This window comes from Macadamia integrifolia, chromosome 2, assembly GCF_013358625.1.
Source record: "Macadamia integrifolia cultivar HAES 741 chromosome 2, SCU_Mint_v3, whole genome shotgun sequence".
Lineage (NCBI taxonomy): Eukaryota > Viridiplantae > Streptophyta > Magnoliopsida > Proteales > Proteaceae > Macadamia > Macadamia integrifolia.
The window spans coordinates 15694198-15715485 of NC_056558.1; the positions used below are offsets into that span (position 1 = coordinate 15694198).

A 21288-nucleotide genomic window follows, 5' to 3' on the forward strand; every position below is an offset into this window, starting at 1 on the left:
CACCCCCCACCCAATCATCCTTCATAATATATAAAAAAGTAACAAATAAGTCCAAATCACCTATTTTTAAAGATCTCCATCTTGATCATCCATTTTGCAGACGTAAAAAACAATTGTGCTTTTTCTCTACTAGAAAATCATTAAAAAAAAGAAATTTGCCCGATAGTCATGAGAAAAAAAAAATATTAACATAAAACCATTAAATCACTTGAATATCTTGCAATTATAATCTTGCTCTCGGTGTATATTTATCTTTTCCCATTCTTGTATTCAATTAAGGGAAAACCAAAAGGATAGATTTATGGAAAAATTACATGATTACCCATTTTTCGGGTTTCATTTTATAAAATTACCCACTCAATCTTCATGTTAACCATACTAACCAAATTGAGTTTTGGTATTACAAAACTACCCAAAACAGTACTCTTTCCTCACTTCCTACATTTTGTTGACATTTTTACCCCCATTTCATCTTCTTCAACCTCTTCTTTGCCCTCTTCCGTTTATGGTTTACTCTACTTTTATGCAATTACAATAATATCATCGCAGATGGTGATATACAAGACAAACAATGACAAACGTTACAACCCTCACTAGTTATCTTCTCTAACTCGATGATAGTGAGATCTCTCTCTAACGGAATCACCATTTTACCCTAATTTTCTAGTCTCTAGTCCCCCCTCTCTTCCTCCTATCTTTGCGAACTAGAACCCTCATCGGCAGTGATCCTTCTATCCTCCTCTGATGGCCCAATTATAGGGTGCCTCTCTAACAACTAAGTTTGAAAAAAAACAACTAATGTTCAAAGTCATACCAAATTAGAGGACACTGGAATTGTGAATTAAATTTTAGTCATAAAAGAATTAGGTATTTCATTAGGTTCATATCAAGTTCATAGTTTTAGGTCTACTGGAAGCATAACAGAGGAATTTATAAGTAAAAAACAATATTCAAATTTCTAAAGGCGATTTGGTATTTCGTTCTAAGAAGCTGTGGAACCTCTCCAGCTTGATAGGAAGATTTGGATGAGGCATGGAAAGAGCTGCTAAAAATGTTGTAATCAGCGACCTTCGTCTTCTTGCGTTGAGAAACCCTCGCAACAACCCTAAAAAACCCTCTTTAAATAAAGAGAGAGAGAGAGAGGTGATTTTTCATTTTCAATCCCTTTCTTTATTTTTTCAAATAGAGAGCAGAGGAGATCCGAGCAAGAGAGAGGGATGAAGCCATATAGCTAGTCACGACCGCGGCTATGGAGGCAGCAGAAGAGTTGGGGAGAGAGAAGAGGATAAGAGAGGGGACTGGGGGTAAAAATGTAAAATAAGCCGTATATAGTCAAGGATGTTACTGTTTTGGGTATTTTTGTAATACCAATGTTTGTTTTGAGTAAATCTGTTGAAGGAAAGATTGAATGGGTAATTTGGTAAACTGAAACCCAATTGCGGGTAATCTAGTAATTTTCCCATATATATCTGCTACTAAGATCTGCTGAATGTGCATATATGTCTTGGTGGAACTTAAAGCATCAGATACATAAATAGATGTTTTAGTTGCAATAATTTTTCCTTGTATTTAAAGAGAGTGCAACGTAATGTTAAAGTTGTCCTTTCAATAACAATGATTCTGAATCAAGTTAGCATTTATTTTTGTCTAGTTCTTTCTTCAAATGCATTTGGGTAGCGGGACCATTAGGGTTATGCAAATAGTCTCTTCAAGCTAACACCATGCTTGATTTGTTTGAATTTCTTGTTTTCGTTGATGGTACCTCCATATGATTTCAATCATCTTCTATCTTTTGCTATCATAATCATGTATTTTCTGTTATAAAAAATAAATAAATAAAAAAATACCTTGCTTAACAACTTTCATTTAGCTGGGGCATGTGCCCCTACATGAATACATTGCTTTGCCTTTTGGCGGTTCGACTAGTCTTGAAATGTAATTCTTCTATCGTTTTTCATAATGCAAAATTCTACTATTTCCTTGAGTTATGGTATTATAAGGTCTCTACTGACATCAAATACCAAAGTTATCCTGTAGGATTTGCACCAAGCAAGGGCATATGGTTATAGAGAAGTAGAGGTATCAATGGAAAGCTATAGACACCTCATTTTGTCACTCCCTATAGAGCACTTGATGACTTGACGATCAAACTTTTAGTGGGAATATTAACTATTTGTGTTTTCTTTTGCTCTAATGCAAGTGAATGTGACTGACACAATTTTTCATCCTATCCTTTAGTGAGATGTGTTTGGGCGGTTGAAGGGCTGAGACTCCGAGCTGAGTACCTCTAAGCTAAATATATTTTTTATGTAATTCACTCTTTTCTTTCCAATTCTCTGTTGTCTAAATTGGATAAAAATTTCCTATATATTTTTCAGTTACAATTTACTTTATCTGAATTGCTAGGAATCAATTCATTTTTCTAGTCTACAAAACTTAATATTGAGAATTTAATGTCCAACATTAACTGTTCGATATCTATGTTAACTCTTATTTCCACTATTTGATCACAACCCCATCCCAATTTCTTTCTCCCTTTTTATTTTGATCTGTCTGATAACCTTTGATTGGTAGCATTAAATCCTCTAACTTTTGGACTTCCGTTATTATTATTACTCAAGATTTTATTTTAATATCTTTGGATTTTGGTTGTTTAGGATGTGCCCAAGAAACAAAGGCAAGGGGATTCCTTCAAGGAGCAAAGTCATCAGGAGCCACTTCTGTTATCGTCTGCCAACAACTAGTGGAATGAATGGACAGAGTGAGAGAAGCTTAATGGGCATGAAAGATTTTTCTCACTTTATGATTGATGATAATTATTTGGCTAAACAATCTGAGATTATAAATATTCTGAAAGTGGATAAGAACTTGGGTTGAAGTAGTTCATAAATTGGAAAAAGAAAGCTAGAATTGGAAAATGTAGAGAAAACTATTGCCTTGGATGTAGATGTCAATGTGGACTCTATTTTATTTTCTTCCATAAAAGTAAATCTTGGTGGGAATCATGAATGAGTGTGCAATATTCTGAATAGCTTCATTTTAGGATAAATAGCACTGGATTTGTTAAAGCCCTAGCTCAAACCTTAGGTCCCCAAAACTCAATTTAGGCCCAACCCGACTTTACTGGACTCATGACTAAGCCCAATCTTGCTGGGTTCATGCCAACTCCACCCGGCCCTAATTGATCATGATTGGGTCAAGTTAGGTCGAGTTGGCCTTAATTGGCCCTGATTTTTGCTAAGGTCTTGAGTCCTGACTTGATTGATCATGTTTTTGCCATTTGTGCCATATGCATTGAAAAATAAAAATAAAAATTAGAACACCAATAGATCAAATGATAAATACACAATTAAAATTATGAAGTGCAACACCATAAGAATCAATAACCCAAAATTCATTATTCTGAATAAATGGATAACATGATAGCTCTAAATTTTATTATATAAAGATTAAAATCAAGGTTGGTTGAGCTGGGTAGGGTTGGGCCTAGGCCTCAACCTAGGTTTCATCAAATCTCGACTCAAAGTCAGTGTTTTTCTATCCTAACTTATTCTTTAGGTCAGAAATCTTAGGCTGCGTTTGGTAATGTTTCTATTTTAGAAACGACGTTTCGTATAAAAAATGAAAATTTCAGTTTTTATGTCAAAATATCTTCTTTTTTTTTTTTTTTTACAAAATTGGAACGTTGGAATTACCTTTTGTCATTTCGTCAATTCCTGTTTCTAGCATTTTTTTTTTTTCACTTTTTATTCTAAAAATATGAAATACACCATAAATGCACCAAACGTCTTATTCTGTTTAAAATAAAAATACTCGAAAAACATTTTTCTGAAACATTACCAAACGCAGCGTTATCGGACGCATGTTCGGACTCAAGGTGGTGTAGTTCGCACGCGCATTAGGGTAATTTTTTATAGTTTTTAGAAGTTTGGCCAAACTTACACCCCTGATTTCATTTATGTTTTAAACTTGCTGTACATTTTGGTTAGTTGAGACCCTATTTACGATAGTGGACTGTAGTTTGAGTGTATCATCTGGTACACCCTAGAACCATTTTCGCGGTTTCTCGAATTCGTCTCCTCTATTTCTTCTTTCCTTTACGAAGGATCAGCGTCTCAGCGCATTGAAGCTTTTCACTCTCTAACAGTATCGCAACTCAGTAGAGATCTTCACTTCTGGGTTTTTGTTTGCTGCCGCGAAAAAACTCTAACGAGTTCTAGTGGAAGAGATCTGCTTTTGCAGCAAAAATGTTCCAAAGGCAACCATATGGGATTCAAGGGATGCTGAAAGAAGGTCACAAGCATCTCTCAGGGCTCGATGAAGCAGTCCTCAAGAATATCGAGGCCTGCAAGCAACTTTCCAATATCACTCGATCTTCGCTTGGTCCCAATGGTAACGATTTCTTACTAGTTCTTGTTCGGGTCACTCGGATGTGTTATGGGATGGGTTTTATTTCATCTTCTGAAAGCATTGATCTACCCCATGCATGAATTTTCGATTGATTGGTGTTTTGGACGGTCTCGGATATTTCAGAGTTCCCATTCAGGGGAAATGGTCACTGACTAAATGCTACTGATTATTTAATATGTTACTTCAGTTGGGGGCTGGGTTCTAACGATTAGGATTCATAGTGATTAACTAGGGATTAGGGAATGTTTAGGTACCAGGATTAGGGAATGTTGGGGTACTGGGTTGGATCAAGGCATTCGTAGTTAAGTAGGAAGGGAGTATGAGAATGTGGTGAATTGCAGTAAGTAGGAACTCCCGTTTATTTATTTATTTGTTTATTTTCACTTGAAAGTGCATAAAACAGAGAAAGAAGTAATACTGCGACCCCAAAAAGAAAAGCTTTCGACTGTGGGCTTTAATTATAAATATTACTATGACTTGACAACATGGGTCTGCTCCCAGTCATAGATACCAAAGAAAATGGGACATTTTTCTTTTACTGGTTTTTTGTGTGTCTGCGTTTTGCTGCTCATTGGATTTCTTTTGGGCTGTGCTTTCATTTGTCTGTGGTTGTGGGGTTCCTTATTTGTGCCGGGCACATTTCTTGTTTCTTTCTATAGCTCTTTGATCTTGCTATCTGAGACTACAATGTGCGTGACTAATATTTTGTCCTCTGATATTATTTAGGTATGAATAAGATGGTGATTAATCATTTGGACAAGCTCTTTGTCACAAATGATGCTGCAACTATTGTGAATGAGCTTGAGGTTCAGCATCCGGCGGCCAAGATTCTGGTTCTAGCTGGGAAGGTTCAGCAAGAGGAAATCGGGGATGGAGCTAATTTGACGGTATCTTTTGCTGGGGAGCTTCTTCAAAATGCAGAGGAGCTTATCAGGATGGGTCTGCATCCAAGTGAAATCATTAGCGGATACACAAAGGCTATCAACAAGGTACTGTTCATATTTAAGATTGGTGTTACAAGTATAAAAGTAATCATTGTGAATAATAAAATTGCTCAATGTGTTTGTCTGAGTTCCCTTTTTTGATTTGTCAGACAGTTGGGTTATTAGAGGAGTTGGTAGAGACAGGTTCAGAAACAATGGATGTGCGGAATAAGGATCAAGTTGTTTCCCGAATGAAAGCTGCTGTTGCTAGCAAGCAGTTTGGACTGGAAAATATTTTGTGTCCTCTTGTTGCTGATGTAAGATTGAGTGGTATTTATAATCGTGATTGTCTATAAGCGCTCTTAGTTTTCACTCTCTTATCTATTGTGTTAATAATAATACTGCCAATGTGATGGCTTCTTCCTTTCAGGCATGTATCCAGGTGTGCCCCAAGAACCCAGCAAACTTCAATGTAGATAATGTCCGTGTTGCAAAGCTTGTTGGAGGAGGTCTGCACAATTGTTCTGTGGTTCGGGGTATGGTCTTGAAGACTGATGCTGTTGGGAGTATAAAGAGGGTGGAAAAAGCCAAGGTGTGGTTAATTCCATTCTTTTGCTCATTTAATATATGCTTCTTCTACTTTGTGGTGCCTACTATTGTGCTGCAGTTAGACATACATTGATTTTTCTTGTGTTTCCGGGGATGTTGTAATTTTTATTCTAGTAAAGTAACACAACCCATAAGTTTATCAAAGTTTACTAAATGATCTATTCATGACCAAGTTAATTTGGTTGGTATGGAAATAAGCAGAAACTCTAATGCGCCTAGAAAAGCATCTCAACTGGAAAGTATATTAGAATCTGCATCACAGAGATCAGGACGGACTGAAGCCTACTGGATTTGTGAACTTTACCACATACTTATGGGCTGCTATTTTATCTTACAATGATGCTGCTAAGTTGGTAGGGCTGTGAATTCTATCGATTTCTTTCTTAACTCCAATTCGTGGACATGCCAAATGATAAAATTAAATAAAAAAGAATTGGCTGGAATGTAATTCCGCTGCATTCAACAGTGAGATTTCTCCAAAGGTGTCATGCAACTAGAATGCAAGCACATTGGAATTCTCCTTCTGATTCTTGCACATTATGTGGATTGCTAGTATTTTAGCATTAATTTTGGACATCATTTGACAAATGACAACCCAAGACAAACTGAAAATAATAGAAAATTGGCTAAAATCCTTTCTAAGCTCAACTGGAGCTATTGGTCCCAATATACAAAAAGTTATGCTTGCTTCTCAAAAAACTAAAAGAAATCAGTCGTATAGAAAATCATCACCATATGCCCAAATCAGTAAGCCTGCACCCTTAGTTCTTGATACTCTTTCATCCTGTATAGATCCCATTTACCATGGAATAACCCCAATGAGAATTCTTCCGTATCACGGTCAAAACTGAAAGAATGGAGCTATAATTATTTGTTCATTATTTGGGTGGTGACATCTATCTATATTGCTTTTAATTGCACAGTCATGAGTCATCTGAATACTTCAAGATCAAATCTATTTGGCATGAAAAAATTCTGGGTGGCGAAACCTCAATATTTGTGTACACACAACATTCTGGTTAGCTTTTTTTTATGTGGTTCATTCTTGAAGCAACTTAATTTAGAGTTATCAAAAGGTGTCATTCAAACAGCTACGAATCCCAGCTGGAAGTAAAACATTATCATCTTCACCATAAATTCCTTACAAGATAATGTTCAACTGGCTAAATACTTGGCAATATGAACTTCTTTTGGGAAACTCTAGGATTATCTTCAAAATTCTTCTGTTTCTCTGCGTCCAACTACCCACCACTGCATATGTCACTGAGTTCCATAGGACAGAAACTTTCCAAACCAAAGGTAGTCTTGGCCCAAAGAGAAAATTGAGTCAGTACACCTCCAGGCCAGGTGATGTGAACCATGAACAGATTGAAAAATTATGTCCAGACTTTAATTGCAAGGTTACAAGATAAGAAAATATTGGATGCTGACTCCTCATGACACAAGCAAATCTAGCATCTGTTTGGTAAGTACCATGGCTTGTGCTGCGAGATATTAAGTGCCAAAGCTTTGTTGGGAGCCGCTACACCAAATAGATATTAAGTGCCAAAGCATTTGTTGGGAGCTGCTACCCATATTTGGTGGAGCCTTAGTGTTGCATACTCTACTGACTTGAAAAAGTCTTCTCTCCATTCCCCTTCACTTTCTTCAATGAGGAAATTGTAATATGCTGCCTCTGAAAAGCGACCTTCAGGGCCTGCCTCCAAACCCTCCTATCATCTTTCTCCCACTCAATGTGATAACTGCATAACGTATAGCGAGCAGATTATACACTTGCTCCAACTCCCTTCTGAGTCTCTTTAATGGCATATGTAACTGTTTTCATTGTGAATTATGTACATAAAGAAGCCTTCTTATGTTTGCTTGATTACTCTAATTCTCTTTGCTTCTTGTGATTCTTTTTTTCTTCTTGAACTCTCATTTTACAATAACCTACACTTGTTGCTCCCATTTTGTAGATTGCAGTTTTTGCTCAAGGTGTTGATACATCTGCAACTGAAACAAAGGGCACGGTCCTTATTCATAGTGCTGAGCAGGTTGGTTTTGCGGGACATAGCTTTGGTTTTTGTATATTGAATGTCTAATTTTATATGAATGGATTCTTCTGCTGGTATCCAATTTGGTATGAGTATGCTATGCTGGCACTGATGATATTTCCCTGTTTCACTTTCTTTATGTACCAATTGTCATAACTATATGGGGGACAGACCCTTCCTTCTAAGCCACTTAATGAATTAATGACATTAATAGAGAGGGATAAGCCATTTTATTATGTGCTGGCACAAGTTTTTAAGTGTTGTGTGTTCTAATATTCTTGTTTTCCATTTAAATAACCATCTATAATGGATACTTTGGGTGCACTAGCAACTCTTCATGTCTGCATTAGCTGGATGCTTGGGAACTGAGCTCTTTCCTGGTTTAGTAATTTGCTCAGAATACTATTATTATTGTGGTGCATTAAATGTTATATGTTCCTCTTACAGGTGCCTACTTCAGTGTGTAAAGAGTTTTGCAAGATTTAGGAGTTCCATTGGAATGATAGGGGTGCTATTATGTCATGGGATGAAAGTCAACTGGTGATCATTTAGATCCTTTATCAATAAGGGTTTGTTATGAAAAAAATCTGGAGATTTGATTTTTTTTTCCCAACAAATTAACTGGAAATTTTAATTACAAAAGAAGGTAAGAGTACAAGAGAGACTTATGTGCAGTGAGTAGAAGCCATAAATTAGCTGTATTTGGAAAAAGTATGTTGTGGGTTTGGGGCAACTATGCAGTTTGTCCGATAAGGATTGGAGGATGGGTAGGGGTTTTGGTAGTGATAGTTTTTAAACAGAATGGTAATAACCTAAGAAGCTAGGCTGTCGGATTTTTCAGTATTTTTCCAAGTTTTCTTGAGGAGATCTTAATCCATGGTACTGGTGGCCCATGTACTTGATATTGACATGCATGCTACAATGTTATATTCTTTGTCCACTTCTTCTAAGATTTTCTAGTTGGAGATTTTAAGAGCATTTGGGTTCTACTTTTTTTTCCCCCAAGCAATTTAAGATTTATTGTTGTCTTTTTGTTAAGTTGGAAACGGTTTAGGTTGAAGGGCTGGAATTTTGTAGAACCAGAAAGAGGGGATGTGGGGAATAATAAGCACTGGGAGTTATTATTAGTAATTTTGTTAAGTGAGCCGAATCTGTGAGCTCTAGTGGACCAAGTAGTTCCATATGGTGTCAAGGAGAAAGGGTTTTTTTTCTAAAAAAATATGTTTGGATTGGGTGGGGTTTGGGATGGGTTTTGGAGTAGAGGAGGTATCCAGCTTCTTAGTTTTAAAGATTCAATTTCTTGAGGTTTGTTTTAGCAATATTTTTAGTATTCTGGCCAAAACTATCCTGTTTAGGGTTGAATTTAGGATATATAAATTTTATTACGTGAATGAATTTTATTTTGTGTTCTTATATATTAGATTTTGAAATTTTAATAGAAACAGTTATAGTGAACTTTTATATGATGCGATGGTTCAAAATGTGGGAGATCCTAATAAGAGTTATTGACATATCATCATTCTTTTCTTTCAATAGTTAATGATAAATTCTATTGGCTCTGCTATTGGTTCTGATGGTCCATCATAATCTCCTTGAGGGTGTGCTTTCTACTCCTTTTAGGTGTGATATCTGGAATCCTATTGGTCTGATATTAATGTAGCCTTCTGAGTAGCCTTAAGCTATTCCTTCACACGTCATTAGTTTCTTGCATATCTAACTAAAATTAAGTTCCATATCCAGGCCGTTGAACCCTTTAAAATTTGGCTTAGCTTGTAAAGTCCAACATTAGGACCATACCTTGTGTGGACTTGTTGTGGATAATGTCCTGACTTACATGTTTTATAAAATCCAAAGCGATCTTCATTCTATTCCATAGAGCTCATTATGGAAGGCTTATTTGTAGAGTAAAATAATATAGATTGTCAACCGTCTTTTATCCTATTCTCAAGCACTGTAGATCATGGAATTTCTCCCATGTTCTTCTTTTTTGTTGGGTCGTACCTGTGGAAGCATTCATCTTTCCTTCTAGTTGGCATTGGGAAGGTGTTGGAACTATTTGTTAAATGCACATTTTCTTAGTGGTGTAGAGCAAAGAATGATACTTTTTGAAAATTGAAATTGAATTCTGATCCAATGTAGCTAATCGGTGGATGATGAATGCTGGAATTTGTGTATACTTGAAGGAATTTAATGCTTTTCAAGAGGAATGATTTGATGGCTTCTTGCCTATTTTCTCATTTTCTCTGTTAATTGCAACATGGATAAGAAGTACCCCAAACACTTTTGCTTCCCAAATCCTAACATAACGCAAGCTACAAAATTGGCTTTTTAGAAAGATTTTTATAAATGCTGACAACTGAAACAATGCTAGAACCCACTTCTCCCAAGTTGGCAAGAAACTATGTATGACTTACTCTGAAATTTAAAGTAAAGTCTCAGATTAAACTCACTCTCCCCCCACCTCCCCAAAAACACATTGCATCATGAACTCGTACATTCTCCATAGTAAATGTAAGCCAATTCAATTATGTCATAATCACAATGTAAGCCAGTTCAAATATGTCAGAATCACTTTCACACGACATTGGGTTGATTAGTTTGACTGAACAAACCTTCTTAAAGTATCATAATCAAGGCAGCACAAATACAAATTTGAGAAGGGATTGATACACCTATCATCCCTCTAGCAAACTCCAGAAGGAGAGATGGACCACGAAAGTAAAATCTGTGCTCACCCTATCTTAGCTACCTTTGAAACAGTGAATTTTGTGTACTTAATCGGTAATTACCTTTAATTAACACTTGGATGACCATTTTTATGCCTGGGCTTGAGCCTTGAGGACACTGGTTCATTGAAAGTAAAATTTATTTTTTTACATACTATATCTCTGCCCGAGGAGGTGAACTTGATGCTGGTGGTATATTAGAGAGAGAAAATATGTTACATTTAATCTTTCACTTTAGTCAAACTGATGCAAAAAATGCATGCGTACTTCCCCCCCCCCCCCCTTCTTTTAAACAACAACAAGAAGCTCATTAAGAAAGTGGTTGTACTTGCTTTGTTACAAGGAATTATTTGTTTCCTGTGGTCATCCTGCAGCTGGAGAACTATGCAAAGACAGAGGAAGCAAAAATCGAGGAACTTATAAAAGCAGTTGCAGACGCAGGTGCTAAAGTTATTGTCAGTGGAGGAGCTGTTGGAGATATGGCGTTACATTTCTGTGAGCGCTACAAGTAAACAAGTCTTTACCTTTTGAAATTCATTGTTAGATCCTTTTTCTATGATTTGTATTGAGTTTTATTTGCTCAAAATGGCCCACCCTTATTTTTTGTCATTACGTAGTTGTTAGGTTTTTAATCTTTAGAGTTAACTTCTTAAACTTAAAATTTTGACAAAATAAGTGAAGATGATCTTTGACGAAGGGGACTAAGAATCATTTTAGTAGGAATTGAATCATTATGAGGGAATATATGTATCAACAATTTATTGTCCTTGCCTTATTTTCGTTCTTACATTAGTTCTTCAGCATGGGAGTTCCATAGGACATTGAGAAATTCTTGTGATTGGCATTAGCCTAGGATCAGTCACTGTGCTGTCCAGTCATCAAAGCAATCTGCTCATTGTACTTATCCATCCAGCTTGACCCATATATCTAACATTAATTTCTTTAGAAACTATACTCTTAGATAGTTTTGTTTTTGGTTTACGCCTAGCTGAGGAGTGGAGAAGCTCAGTAGCCTATGAGTAATAGAGTCCTAGTCTTTGATCGGTTGTGTGTTTAATTGAATCTTGTCCACTGCTTATTAAGTGCTTTGGAGATTAAAAAAAATTGAATTACCTCCAAAAAACAGTTGTATTGACCCCTCTTTTTCAGGAAATATAAGCTTGTGGAGAAGTTGCTGTGACTTTCTCTTGGAAATTGTATTTAGGTGGTGAAAATACTTGAGAGTCCAATGTGTATATTGGTGTACCTTTCTTGCTGAATTTATAATTACGAGAAAATCCAAGTCGATGTGGCCCATTGGAATCAAATTATTGTCTTGCAGGCTCGGATTTTGCTGAGTTGAGCAATGATTTGTAGGATAGAGCTATTTGCCAGTAGGTGTTGACATGGACGTGGTTATATGCATTGAGATGTATGGACATGACACAGGCAGGGGATAAAAGATACTAATTAGAGCCTGCTGTAGTGTTCCCAACCGATAATCTAAAGGTTTAGTATCGGAAAATGATGATGAGGTTTGGTTCTGATCTGAGAACAGGATCCAGTTTGTTGGATTTAATTAAAAGCTCAATTGAAGCAATTTGAGATTAGATTCTAGCTAATGTGCAAATCCCAGTTTGTCATAGAGAGAGAGAGAGAGAGAGAGGGGGGGGGGGTTTAATAGATTTGCAGAAATGGGTCAGATGATGCTAATATAAAGCTCTACTTTTTTTTCTTTCTTTTTTAGTTTTCATTGGAGGCATTGAGGATGGTCCTTTTGGTTGTGGGGGTTGATTAGATTTTTTCTAGTTCTTTTGTATCTGTATCAGTGGAGTGAGGAGAAGGGGCCTCCAGAAGGAATTGAGGATGGTCATGTGGTGTTTTATACCTGATTTCGACTCAAATTTTGCCAATTTTGTGAGATCTCTCCAGTCTCGGTTTTGCTGTGAAGAACCCCCCCTGCCAAACTTAGGGTTTTGGTGCTTCTCTTAGCCAAATCTCACCTCAATTGCCTCAACATCAACATTAATACTTGGTGCTTCTCTACCATTGTCTATTGTTCACTCTCATATACGTGAGTCATCCATGTATAATAGACCATTTTTTATGTCTTTTAATTCCTTATGTTTATTTTAAGTTTTTTTACACTTTTACTTGAATTATGTGTTCTAGTAGTACCATATATTGTGTAGAATAGTCTAGGGTAGAGCTTACCTATGTTGTAGATTACTAACCTAGGGTCTGAAGTCAAACTACCATTTTGGGTTTGATTTAAAAAAATATAATGTTTCCACTGTGTTTAAAAGGCCTAAAATAGGCTGGATGACAAGTTTCAAGGCTAACTTGTCCATATGGCCACCAAAACCAATCCCTGAGTTCTCCTGTAAAAAAAATACCAGGCTTCACTGAGATCTCATCAGATCTCGGTTTTGGGCCTGGGAGAAACCATGCCCGAAACCGAGACCTCAAACCATGCATAGAAGCCGTAACTCTCTACAAACACACACTCATGCTTACACAAGATTTGTTTTAACTTCAAATTTAGAATCAGTGTTGAGGTGGCTGCCCTGTGATGTTTTTTGGAGCATGTGGGTGTGGAAGGGGAAGAGAGAGAAAGGGAGAGCTGCCTGTATCTTCAAAGATTAGTTCTCTACTAGAAATAGGATCATTCAATGTCTGTTTTCTCTTTTGTACATGTAGAGAATTGTATTGTTGAGTTTGGGAGCATATCTTTGCGTAGTTTTGTTTCAATTGGCAGTTGTTTACATAATTGTCAAGGCATCTAGGTGACCAAAGGCGTTGGACGGCCGCCTAAGCGCTTAGGCGACAAGGTGCCCTAGTAAAATATATTTTTTTAAATAGATTTATTTTATATCTAGTACAGCATTACAGCAACAACAATACACTCTAGTTGCCATTATATCTAGCAACATCATTATAGCAACACCATTATTTAGAGGAAGGAAAAAAAAGCATAACTAAACAAGAGAGGTGAATTAGTGAACTTCGATTTCTTTCTTAATTTATTTAGTTTTTGTATACTGAATATCCCATGCTTCTCATCTATACACAAACCTATAAAAATGCTATAAACAACATTATTAGAGGAAAAGAAACGTTTGTTAAAAAAAAATGACTGCCAAAGGACAAAGGTGTCCGAAGGCGCTTGCCTGGTTAAGTTAGAATAAGGAGGGCTACCTCCCAGCCTCTGAAACCTGCCCGGATGCCTAGATGGTGGATGCCTTGACAACTATGGTTGCATATCTTAGGAGCCTGGTTTTAGTTTTATTATATAGCAGCTGACTTGATTTTCTTGGTATTTCAATTGGGGCTCACTCTTTCTTTTCTTTGCCTTTTCCCACCCCCCCTCCTTAATAAATTCCTATTCTTCTATTAAAAAAATGATTTTCAGAAAGAAAAGGTACTGAATCTGGCATTGTTTGTGTGCAGACTCATGGTCTTAAAGATCAGTTCAAAGTTTGAACTTCGACGTTTTTGCCGTACTACTGGTTCTGTTGCACTCGTAAGTCTATCACAACTTGATTTTAATATGAATTGCTATGTCTCCAGTAATATACTTTTGCCATTTGCCCACAGCTGAAGCTTAGCCAACCCAACCCTGATGACTTGGGATTTGCTGACTCTATTTCAGTGGAAGAAATTGGTGGTGTTCGGGTATGCCTCCTTCAACCTGCCATTGTATCAATATCTTGGTTATATTTTGTTGTTATCCTTTGCATTGTTTCTAAATTTATACTCCTCGCAAACTGCTAATTTGCATGGTTACGTTCATATTCATAGGTCACTATTGTGAAAAATGAAGAAGGTGGAAATGCAGTAGCAACTGTAGTTTTACGAGGAAGTACTGACAGTATATTAGATGATCTTGAAAGGGCAGTTGATGATGGTGTTAATACTTATAAGGTATTCTTTGAAGAACATAATTGTAATTGAAATATTTTTCAAGGTTAATCTTGAATATACTTTCAGGGAAAAAGAAGGCTACCCGTCCCCATTCTCTACTACTCAACACAGCACCCTGTTTTCAGGGGCTGTGAAAAGGCGCCCCTGCCCCCTGAAAACAGGGGGCTGTGTCTGGGCTTAGAGAACCGGGACAGGTAGTTTTCTTTCTCCCATACTTTAATTATTGTAGTTAAGAAATGTTTCTTTGGGTACCATAAAAGTATTATTTTATCAATCATATGGGATCTTCAACACATAAGGTGATGATTTGATAATACATTTCTCTGCCTCAGGCAATGTGCAGGGACAGCCGCATTGTTCCTGGGGCTGCAGCAACTGAAATAGAGTTGGCAAGAAAACTTAAAGAGTTTTCATTTAAAGAAACAGGGTAACTCTCTCTCTCTCTTGCGGTTCTTTTTCCACTTTTGTTTTGTTTGGGTACATTTATGATTGCTTACATAGGCTTAAAAGCCATGAAATGATCTCAATTGTCTCCTTAGATAATCACTAAACTAGTAGTGAAATTTTTGGTGATGCAGGAGACTCTAGGGTCTCAAAGATGTAGGCTTAACTGCTAGAAAAATGGTGGTGGAAACTGCTAAATAGGGGAAGCTTAATGAATAAAGAGAAATCAGGGCAAAAGCATAGTTGTCAAGGCGATAGGCGACCCAAGGCATTGGAGGGGTACCTAGTCTTAGGCGTGCAATATTAGTAGATTAGGAATGATAATTTTTGTATGTAATGCATGTAGGATGCTTTGGCTTGACCGATCTATATGGTACGTCAGGTGAACAACCGGTACCTTATTATATTTTGTCGTTATAAGCTTGTGGCTGATTTATAGTGGTGCGTCAGGTTGACAACCGACACTTATTTTAATTAGCCATAACCTGTCAATCTTTTTGCATGGATCCTTGTGCTCGTCCTTGCTTGGAATCTCCATGTAGCCGACCCCATTAAGTTGGGATGAGGCTTTGGATGTTGTTGTTGTTGTTGTTGCAACATAGAAGCCATATCAATGCAATAGGATATGATTATGCTAGTGATAACCTAATATGAGAAAACCAACAAATAATAAATAAAGCATTAGGGTATGATATGAGCATATTCCTAAAAAATGAAGCAATAAATATAAATCAATGTAAGCTCTAATGTGCCAAAAAAGTTACTTAATATAAGGCATGCTATATCACAAGGCCACAAGGCGATGCCTAGGCGTCCAAGCAATCGCCTTTCTTGCATCAAACAAGGCATGCTAGCACATTGAATCCAAGATGGCGCCTAGATGCCTAGATGGCATGATGCAACAACGCTCCAATGGATCCACCCAAATCTGCTTTAGAACCCGGACCAAGACCTAGATCCAATATGAGTTCCAAGTTTAATAGGATATTCTAGGATTTTATTTTTATTTGAGAATATTTGTTCCCTATTTGAGTCCTTATTTGCTTCTAATTATGTTAGCCTAGGTGTAGGAGATTTTATTTCTGTTTTAGTCTTTAGGTTTTAATTTTATTTTATTATAAATTAGACTTGTAATTCATGAGAAGTTTAGTTGATTAATGAAAAAAAAAAGTGATTGTGAAACTCCCCCCTACGTGGCTGTCTTCTTCCCCCTCTCTTCTTCTTCTTCTTCTTCTTTTCCCTACGATCTAGCTTTTCCTCTCTCTATATCTCTTTCTCTTATTTCTTCTTCACTTTCTCTTCTCTGGGATTACTCTGTTTCTGGCGACGATTACAGCTTTGCGTAAGTTCACTGATCTCCCTTGTGCTTGACCTTCTTAAGCTGAAGATTTGTTCGAAGGTTCCCCTCCCTTGGGCGATTAAAACCCTAGAATCTTGGCCTCTATTGAAGCCCCTACAGTGAGGTTTGAAGTCAAGAACAAATCTGATCCGTGCACCATCGCCCATATCTGTTTCAGCAGTCCCAAATCTTGCATACACTGGTTGTCTGACCTTATTGTTGCTTGCAATCAAGAGCTTTATGAGTGCTGAATCTCTTCCTGAAGTTTCAGCCTCATCCGATCCATATTGAGAGAGTTCTTCCACCTGAAGCCCCTTCAAGTCTTCTGCCTCCATCTTCTTGGCTGGAGGCTGAAGACAACCCCCAACAAGAATCATGGGTTATCAATAACCCTTCAATTACTCTCACCCCATATTAATGACCCCTCCTTTATTCCATTATTCACAACTTGCCATTGAGTCTTTCCCCTTCCAAGTTTACCCCTAGCCAATAAATAATAATTCCTTTTATATCCTATTGTTTCTTTATTTGCTAATAGCTCCTTGAGAATTCAGGTTTATTACTAGTTTGCCACTGGTTTGCTTAAATCCTTAAGTGGGCCGACATTCAATCGAGTTGGTTCTCTTGGGGCCCCGCATTACGGCACCTAGGCGACGCCTTAACAACTATGGGCATAAGATCAATGACAAAATACTGTTCTCGGTCTGAATAGTATTAATGAACAATAAGTAGAAGGTAGAAGAAAATAGTAGAGAGTAGCAACAAATAAGTAGCTGCAGCAAACCAACCGCAAATCAGTAGGAAATTTGATTGAAGTTGAGTGGAAGTTGACTGAGTTTTCTCTTTCAACTCTCCGTATCCAACTCTACTCCATTCCATGCCCATCCGTATTTAAAGAGTTGTGATAATCTCGAAAAGGAAAGAAGTTTAATTACGACAAATTCTACAGGTCTCTTAATGTAGAACTAGAATCACAAGTGATCTTAATCCTAGGTAGGAATTGAAATTCTGGCTGAGTAGAGAAGATGTCCGCCAATAAGCTTGGTTCTAGCTCTCAAACACTCTCTCATAGCGAACAAATAAAAGGAAAATAAGAAAAGAAAGAGAATTCAATTGAGGGTTGAGAAGGGGCAAGAAGAACTAGTGAATGGGCATCTCACTTCTCGGGTTTAGGCATCTCACCTAGGGCATCTCACTCAACTGAATCCCATATCACAACAGCGTAAGTGCTTTTTCATTAATGAATTCGTGTTCAATGTTGTAGCCATTTACAAACTTTATAAAAGACTCAAAACTGACTCAAAACACTGAAAAAGAAAGGCCTAACGCAATCCTTAACTAATTGGGAATCCTAAACTGACTAGAAACTGAAATAACAAAGGAAATATATTCAAAACAGGACTCTAACTAAACTAATGAATTAAATCCCGTTTTCCTACTTTCTACCCATATTTTAGGCCAATTGAAGTGTCTCATTACGAATAAAACCCATCGGATCAAAGGCCCAATAATGTAGGAGTAGTTTACAAAAGCTAACTCCCACAATGTATAACCCCAAATAAACAAGTAACTCCCCAATAATTGACTTAATAACAATAGACAAAACCCAGAAGAACAACAGGGAAATAACCAGCAAGTAATCCCGAGGCCACAACCTTAAAACAGAAGCAAAACCCAACCCAAAAGAGGAGAGAGAAACCTACGATTGAGAGAGAGAGAGAGAGAGAGAGAGAGAGGTGTGGCTGGCTCTGTGTGACTCCAATGGAGCTGCAAAGCTGGTTGATTGGAGGTCCCTAGGAGGAAAAAAAAACCCCCAAACTTGAGAAAATTCCGATGGCTGGTTATGAAGTTATGAACGTTCTTGATTTTCAGACCTAGGAGAGAGAATCTGAGAGAATTCTGCAGAACCAGCAACCGATCTACTTGGACAGCTTCTGGAAGAGGACCGAGTGGTCCTACAGCACCCTTGAACACCTTCCCAACGGTAGCTCTTCAATCAGATTTCAGAATGGAGAAGAGGAGAGAGATCGCAGGTTTCAAAATCCAGTATTCTAAGCTAATCGATTCTGATTTCTGGGATTTTTGGGCAGGTCTGATATGTTCATAGTAGCAGTGATTAAAACAGTAAATAAGGTGATCGAATGAAGAATAAGAGAGCAAAAACAAAGGACAAAGTGGGAGAGGAGTGGCTATCTCGGACCGGGCTTCTCACCCACAGCTATCCCGGCTGTTCTAAGCAATTGACTGCAATTATTCTTCATTCAAATCTGAAAAATAAGTGTACATAAGCTCCTCTATTTATAGAGGGAAGAACTAGCTACAAGCAGCCATAATAGGACTAGGACTTAACTCCAACATGGAGTATTCCTACTACAACTAGGAATTCAAAATAGTACTAAGACTTAAACTCCAATTTGGAGTAGACCACTTAACTAACAGTCCGTAAAGGACTTTACAACGACGGGGCCCATGGGCCCTTATTGAATTAAACAACTTAAATTAAAAGCTACAAAAATCGGTGGGCCCAATGGGCCCACTTATTAAGTGGGGCAATACACACTTTAGGATGGGCCTTTTCTCCTGGTATAGGTCCTCCCAACGTGTGGATCTACATCACCCAACACATACATAACCCAATCCAAGGCTTATTTGCAATAAAATAAGCCCATTAAGTGACTTGTCTGCATCATCTCTATTCTAGGGATTTCAATACTTTAAACCTTTTCTGAGTTAATAGAATTAACTATAAAAAACCTAGAGAAACTTAAAGTAAACCAAAGCCACCATAACTGAAGAACTTGGCCCACTTTTGCAAGGCCATTTGAGAGAGAAATCTCAACACCCTCATTTGGCTCGTGTATCATGTTGTCTAATCAGACATCAGCGTGAGGAAACCTTAATATTCCAAGCCTTTTTCCTTCAGTTGAAAGCAAATAAAGCAGATCAAGCAGCAACTGCTGGTGCAAAAATGAAACTGCATAGCTATCTTGCAGTACTATGAAAATGAATCAGCAAATAACTTGAGAACTAGTGGGTTGATCAATTTGACATCCTTCTCACTTACCTTGCCTTCCCTCAGAATCCATTCCAAGATCATGATAACTAGGGGGTGGTGGTTTTCTCTCATTTTTGTAGGATAAGAAGAAAAAAGTCTCACCAAGAACACTATTAATGCACTGCTATGGTTCTACTGTTCATTTATTTCCATTGTCTACTCGAGCATGGCTAGCATGGTCTGATTAAACTATATTAATTCTTTCACTGCAGATTGGATCAGTATGCTATAGCAAAATTTGCAGAAAGCTTTGAGATGGTACCTAATACCTTGGCTGAGAATGCTGGGCTCAATGCAATGGAGATCATTTCTACACTATATGCTGACCATGCAGCTGGAAACACGAAAGTGGGACTTGACTTGGAGGAAGGTGCCTGCAAGGATGTGACAGCTATGAATATTTGGGACCTCTATGTTACCAAGTGAGCTGTTTTTTGACCTTATTAATATCCATAAGTTGCTATGAAACCATCTGACTTTTTTCTTCTCACTGCTTTTATAATGTTTTTATGCACCTGCTTATGATAATGCCTATCATGATGATCTTTTTTCTGAAACGACAGTGATCTTAACCATATTGGAGTTTAAATATATCTCGGATGGTAATAAGATCATGTTTATGAGCGTTGTGTCAGATACCACATTCTTCTATCTTGCTCCACCTACTCCCTCTCCCCCCCCCCCCCCCCCCCCCCCCACAATAAAAAATAAGAAAAAGATTCTTTTTCCTCCTTATTTATTGATCTCTAATCTATTGCTTTGATAGGCTTTATCATTCCATCCATTGCCACATATTAAACCACCCCCAGATTTTGGATGCATGTGAGACAATTTATCTGTCTAATGTAAATTGAGATTGGAAACTCAGTTCCACTCTTATTGTTCGACCAATGAATTTATGCCTCATGATTTCTTGTTTCCTGTAAGAGCAGGAGTTCCATTTTCCTAGTTGAGGAAAATAATATGTTGTATTTTAAAAATTTTAATGTATAAATATCCCCGCCCCCCCTTTTGTGTACGAGTATGCAGTTCCCGATATAGACTGTTCTAGGAAATTTATTTAAATTATATTTGTTGGGCTTCATTTCAGGTTCTTTGCTCTGAAATATGCTGCAGATGCTGCCTGCACTGTTCTTCGGGTAGACCAGGTAAATGCCTGTTAATTTAGAGATCAATGGCTTTCCCACAGCTGCATGCTGCATTAGTGGTAATTCCCTCCTGGTAACCATGCCTACCTGCTATGTTTGCAGATTATAATGTCAAAACCAGCGGGCGGACCAAAGAGAGACCCACCTGCAGGTGCAGGGATGGATGAGGATTAGCTTCCCACAATGTAGTTTAGTTCACCGATTCCGACAATTATTTTGCAGGGCAGGTTCTCTGTTTCAAGCGGTGGGTGCTCTAGTTTCCTTTTTTGAGTGCTAACATGTGATGATAGGAAAGTTTTGGTTGCATGAAAGGAAAAAAAAAAAATCAAGATGAAACTTGCAAACATCAGTTTGTGCATTGTTTTGATTTGAGTATTGGTGTTTTGCAACTCCATGTATTCCTTTCTTGTAATTTACAAGGACAACTAGCTCAGTAGCTGTGGTGAGATTTATCTGTTCTTGTAACTTAGTAGATTTTATGGTTGCTAATTTGCATGGCCTCTTGCCCTATGCGTTATCTGTCATCAACCAGAGTGATATTCTTATGAAGTTCATGATATTGAAGGAGAGCATTGTGCTGCGCTAGTTGCTTGCATCCAGGGAAGGTAAAGTAGTTAAGGGACGCATCTAATTGACGGTATTGCTCAACACTTATGGCCTGAATTGTGAAACATGTTTCATCCGGCAAATGAATC

General features: G+C 37.5%; 1 protein-coding gene across 1 annotated transcript; it reads left to right on the forward strand.

Annotated features, from left to right (window-relative positions):
- The first annotated feature begins 4008 nt into the window (after window positions 1–4008).
- LOC122071820 (T-complex protein 1 subunit theta-like) lies at window positions 4009–21117 on the forward strand. The gene is made up of 13 exons (XM_042636240.1): window positions 4009–4392; window positions 5137–5399; window positions 5504–5650; window positions 5764–5925; window positions 7901–7978; window positions 11079–11212; window positions 14134–14206; window positions 14281–14358; window positions 14485–14607; window positions 14940–15034; window positions 19658–19867; window positions 20536–20593; window positions 20696–21117. Exons 1-13 carry the CDS (start codon window positions 4248–4250, stop codon window positions 20765–20767), a joined length of 1638 nt encoding a protein of 545 aa, XP_042492174.1. The 5' UTR covers window positions 4009–4247; the 3' UTR covers window positions 20768–21117.
- Window positions 21118–21288: the final 171 nt, after the last annotated feature.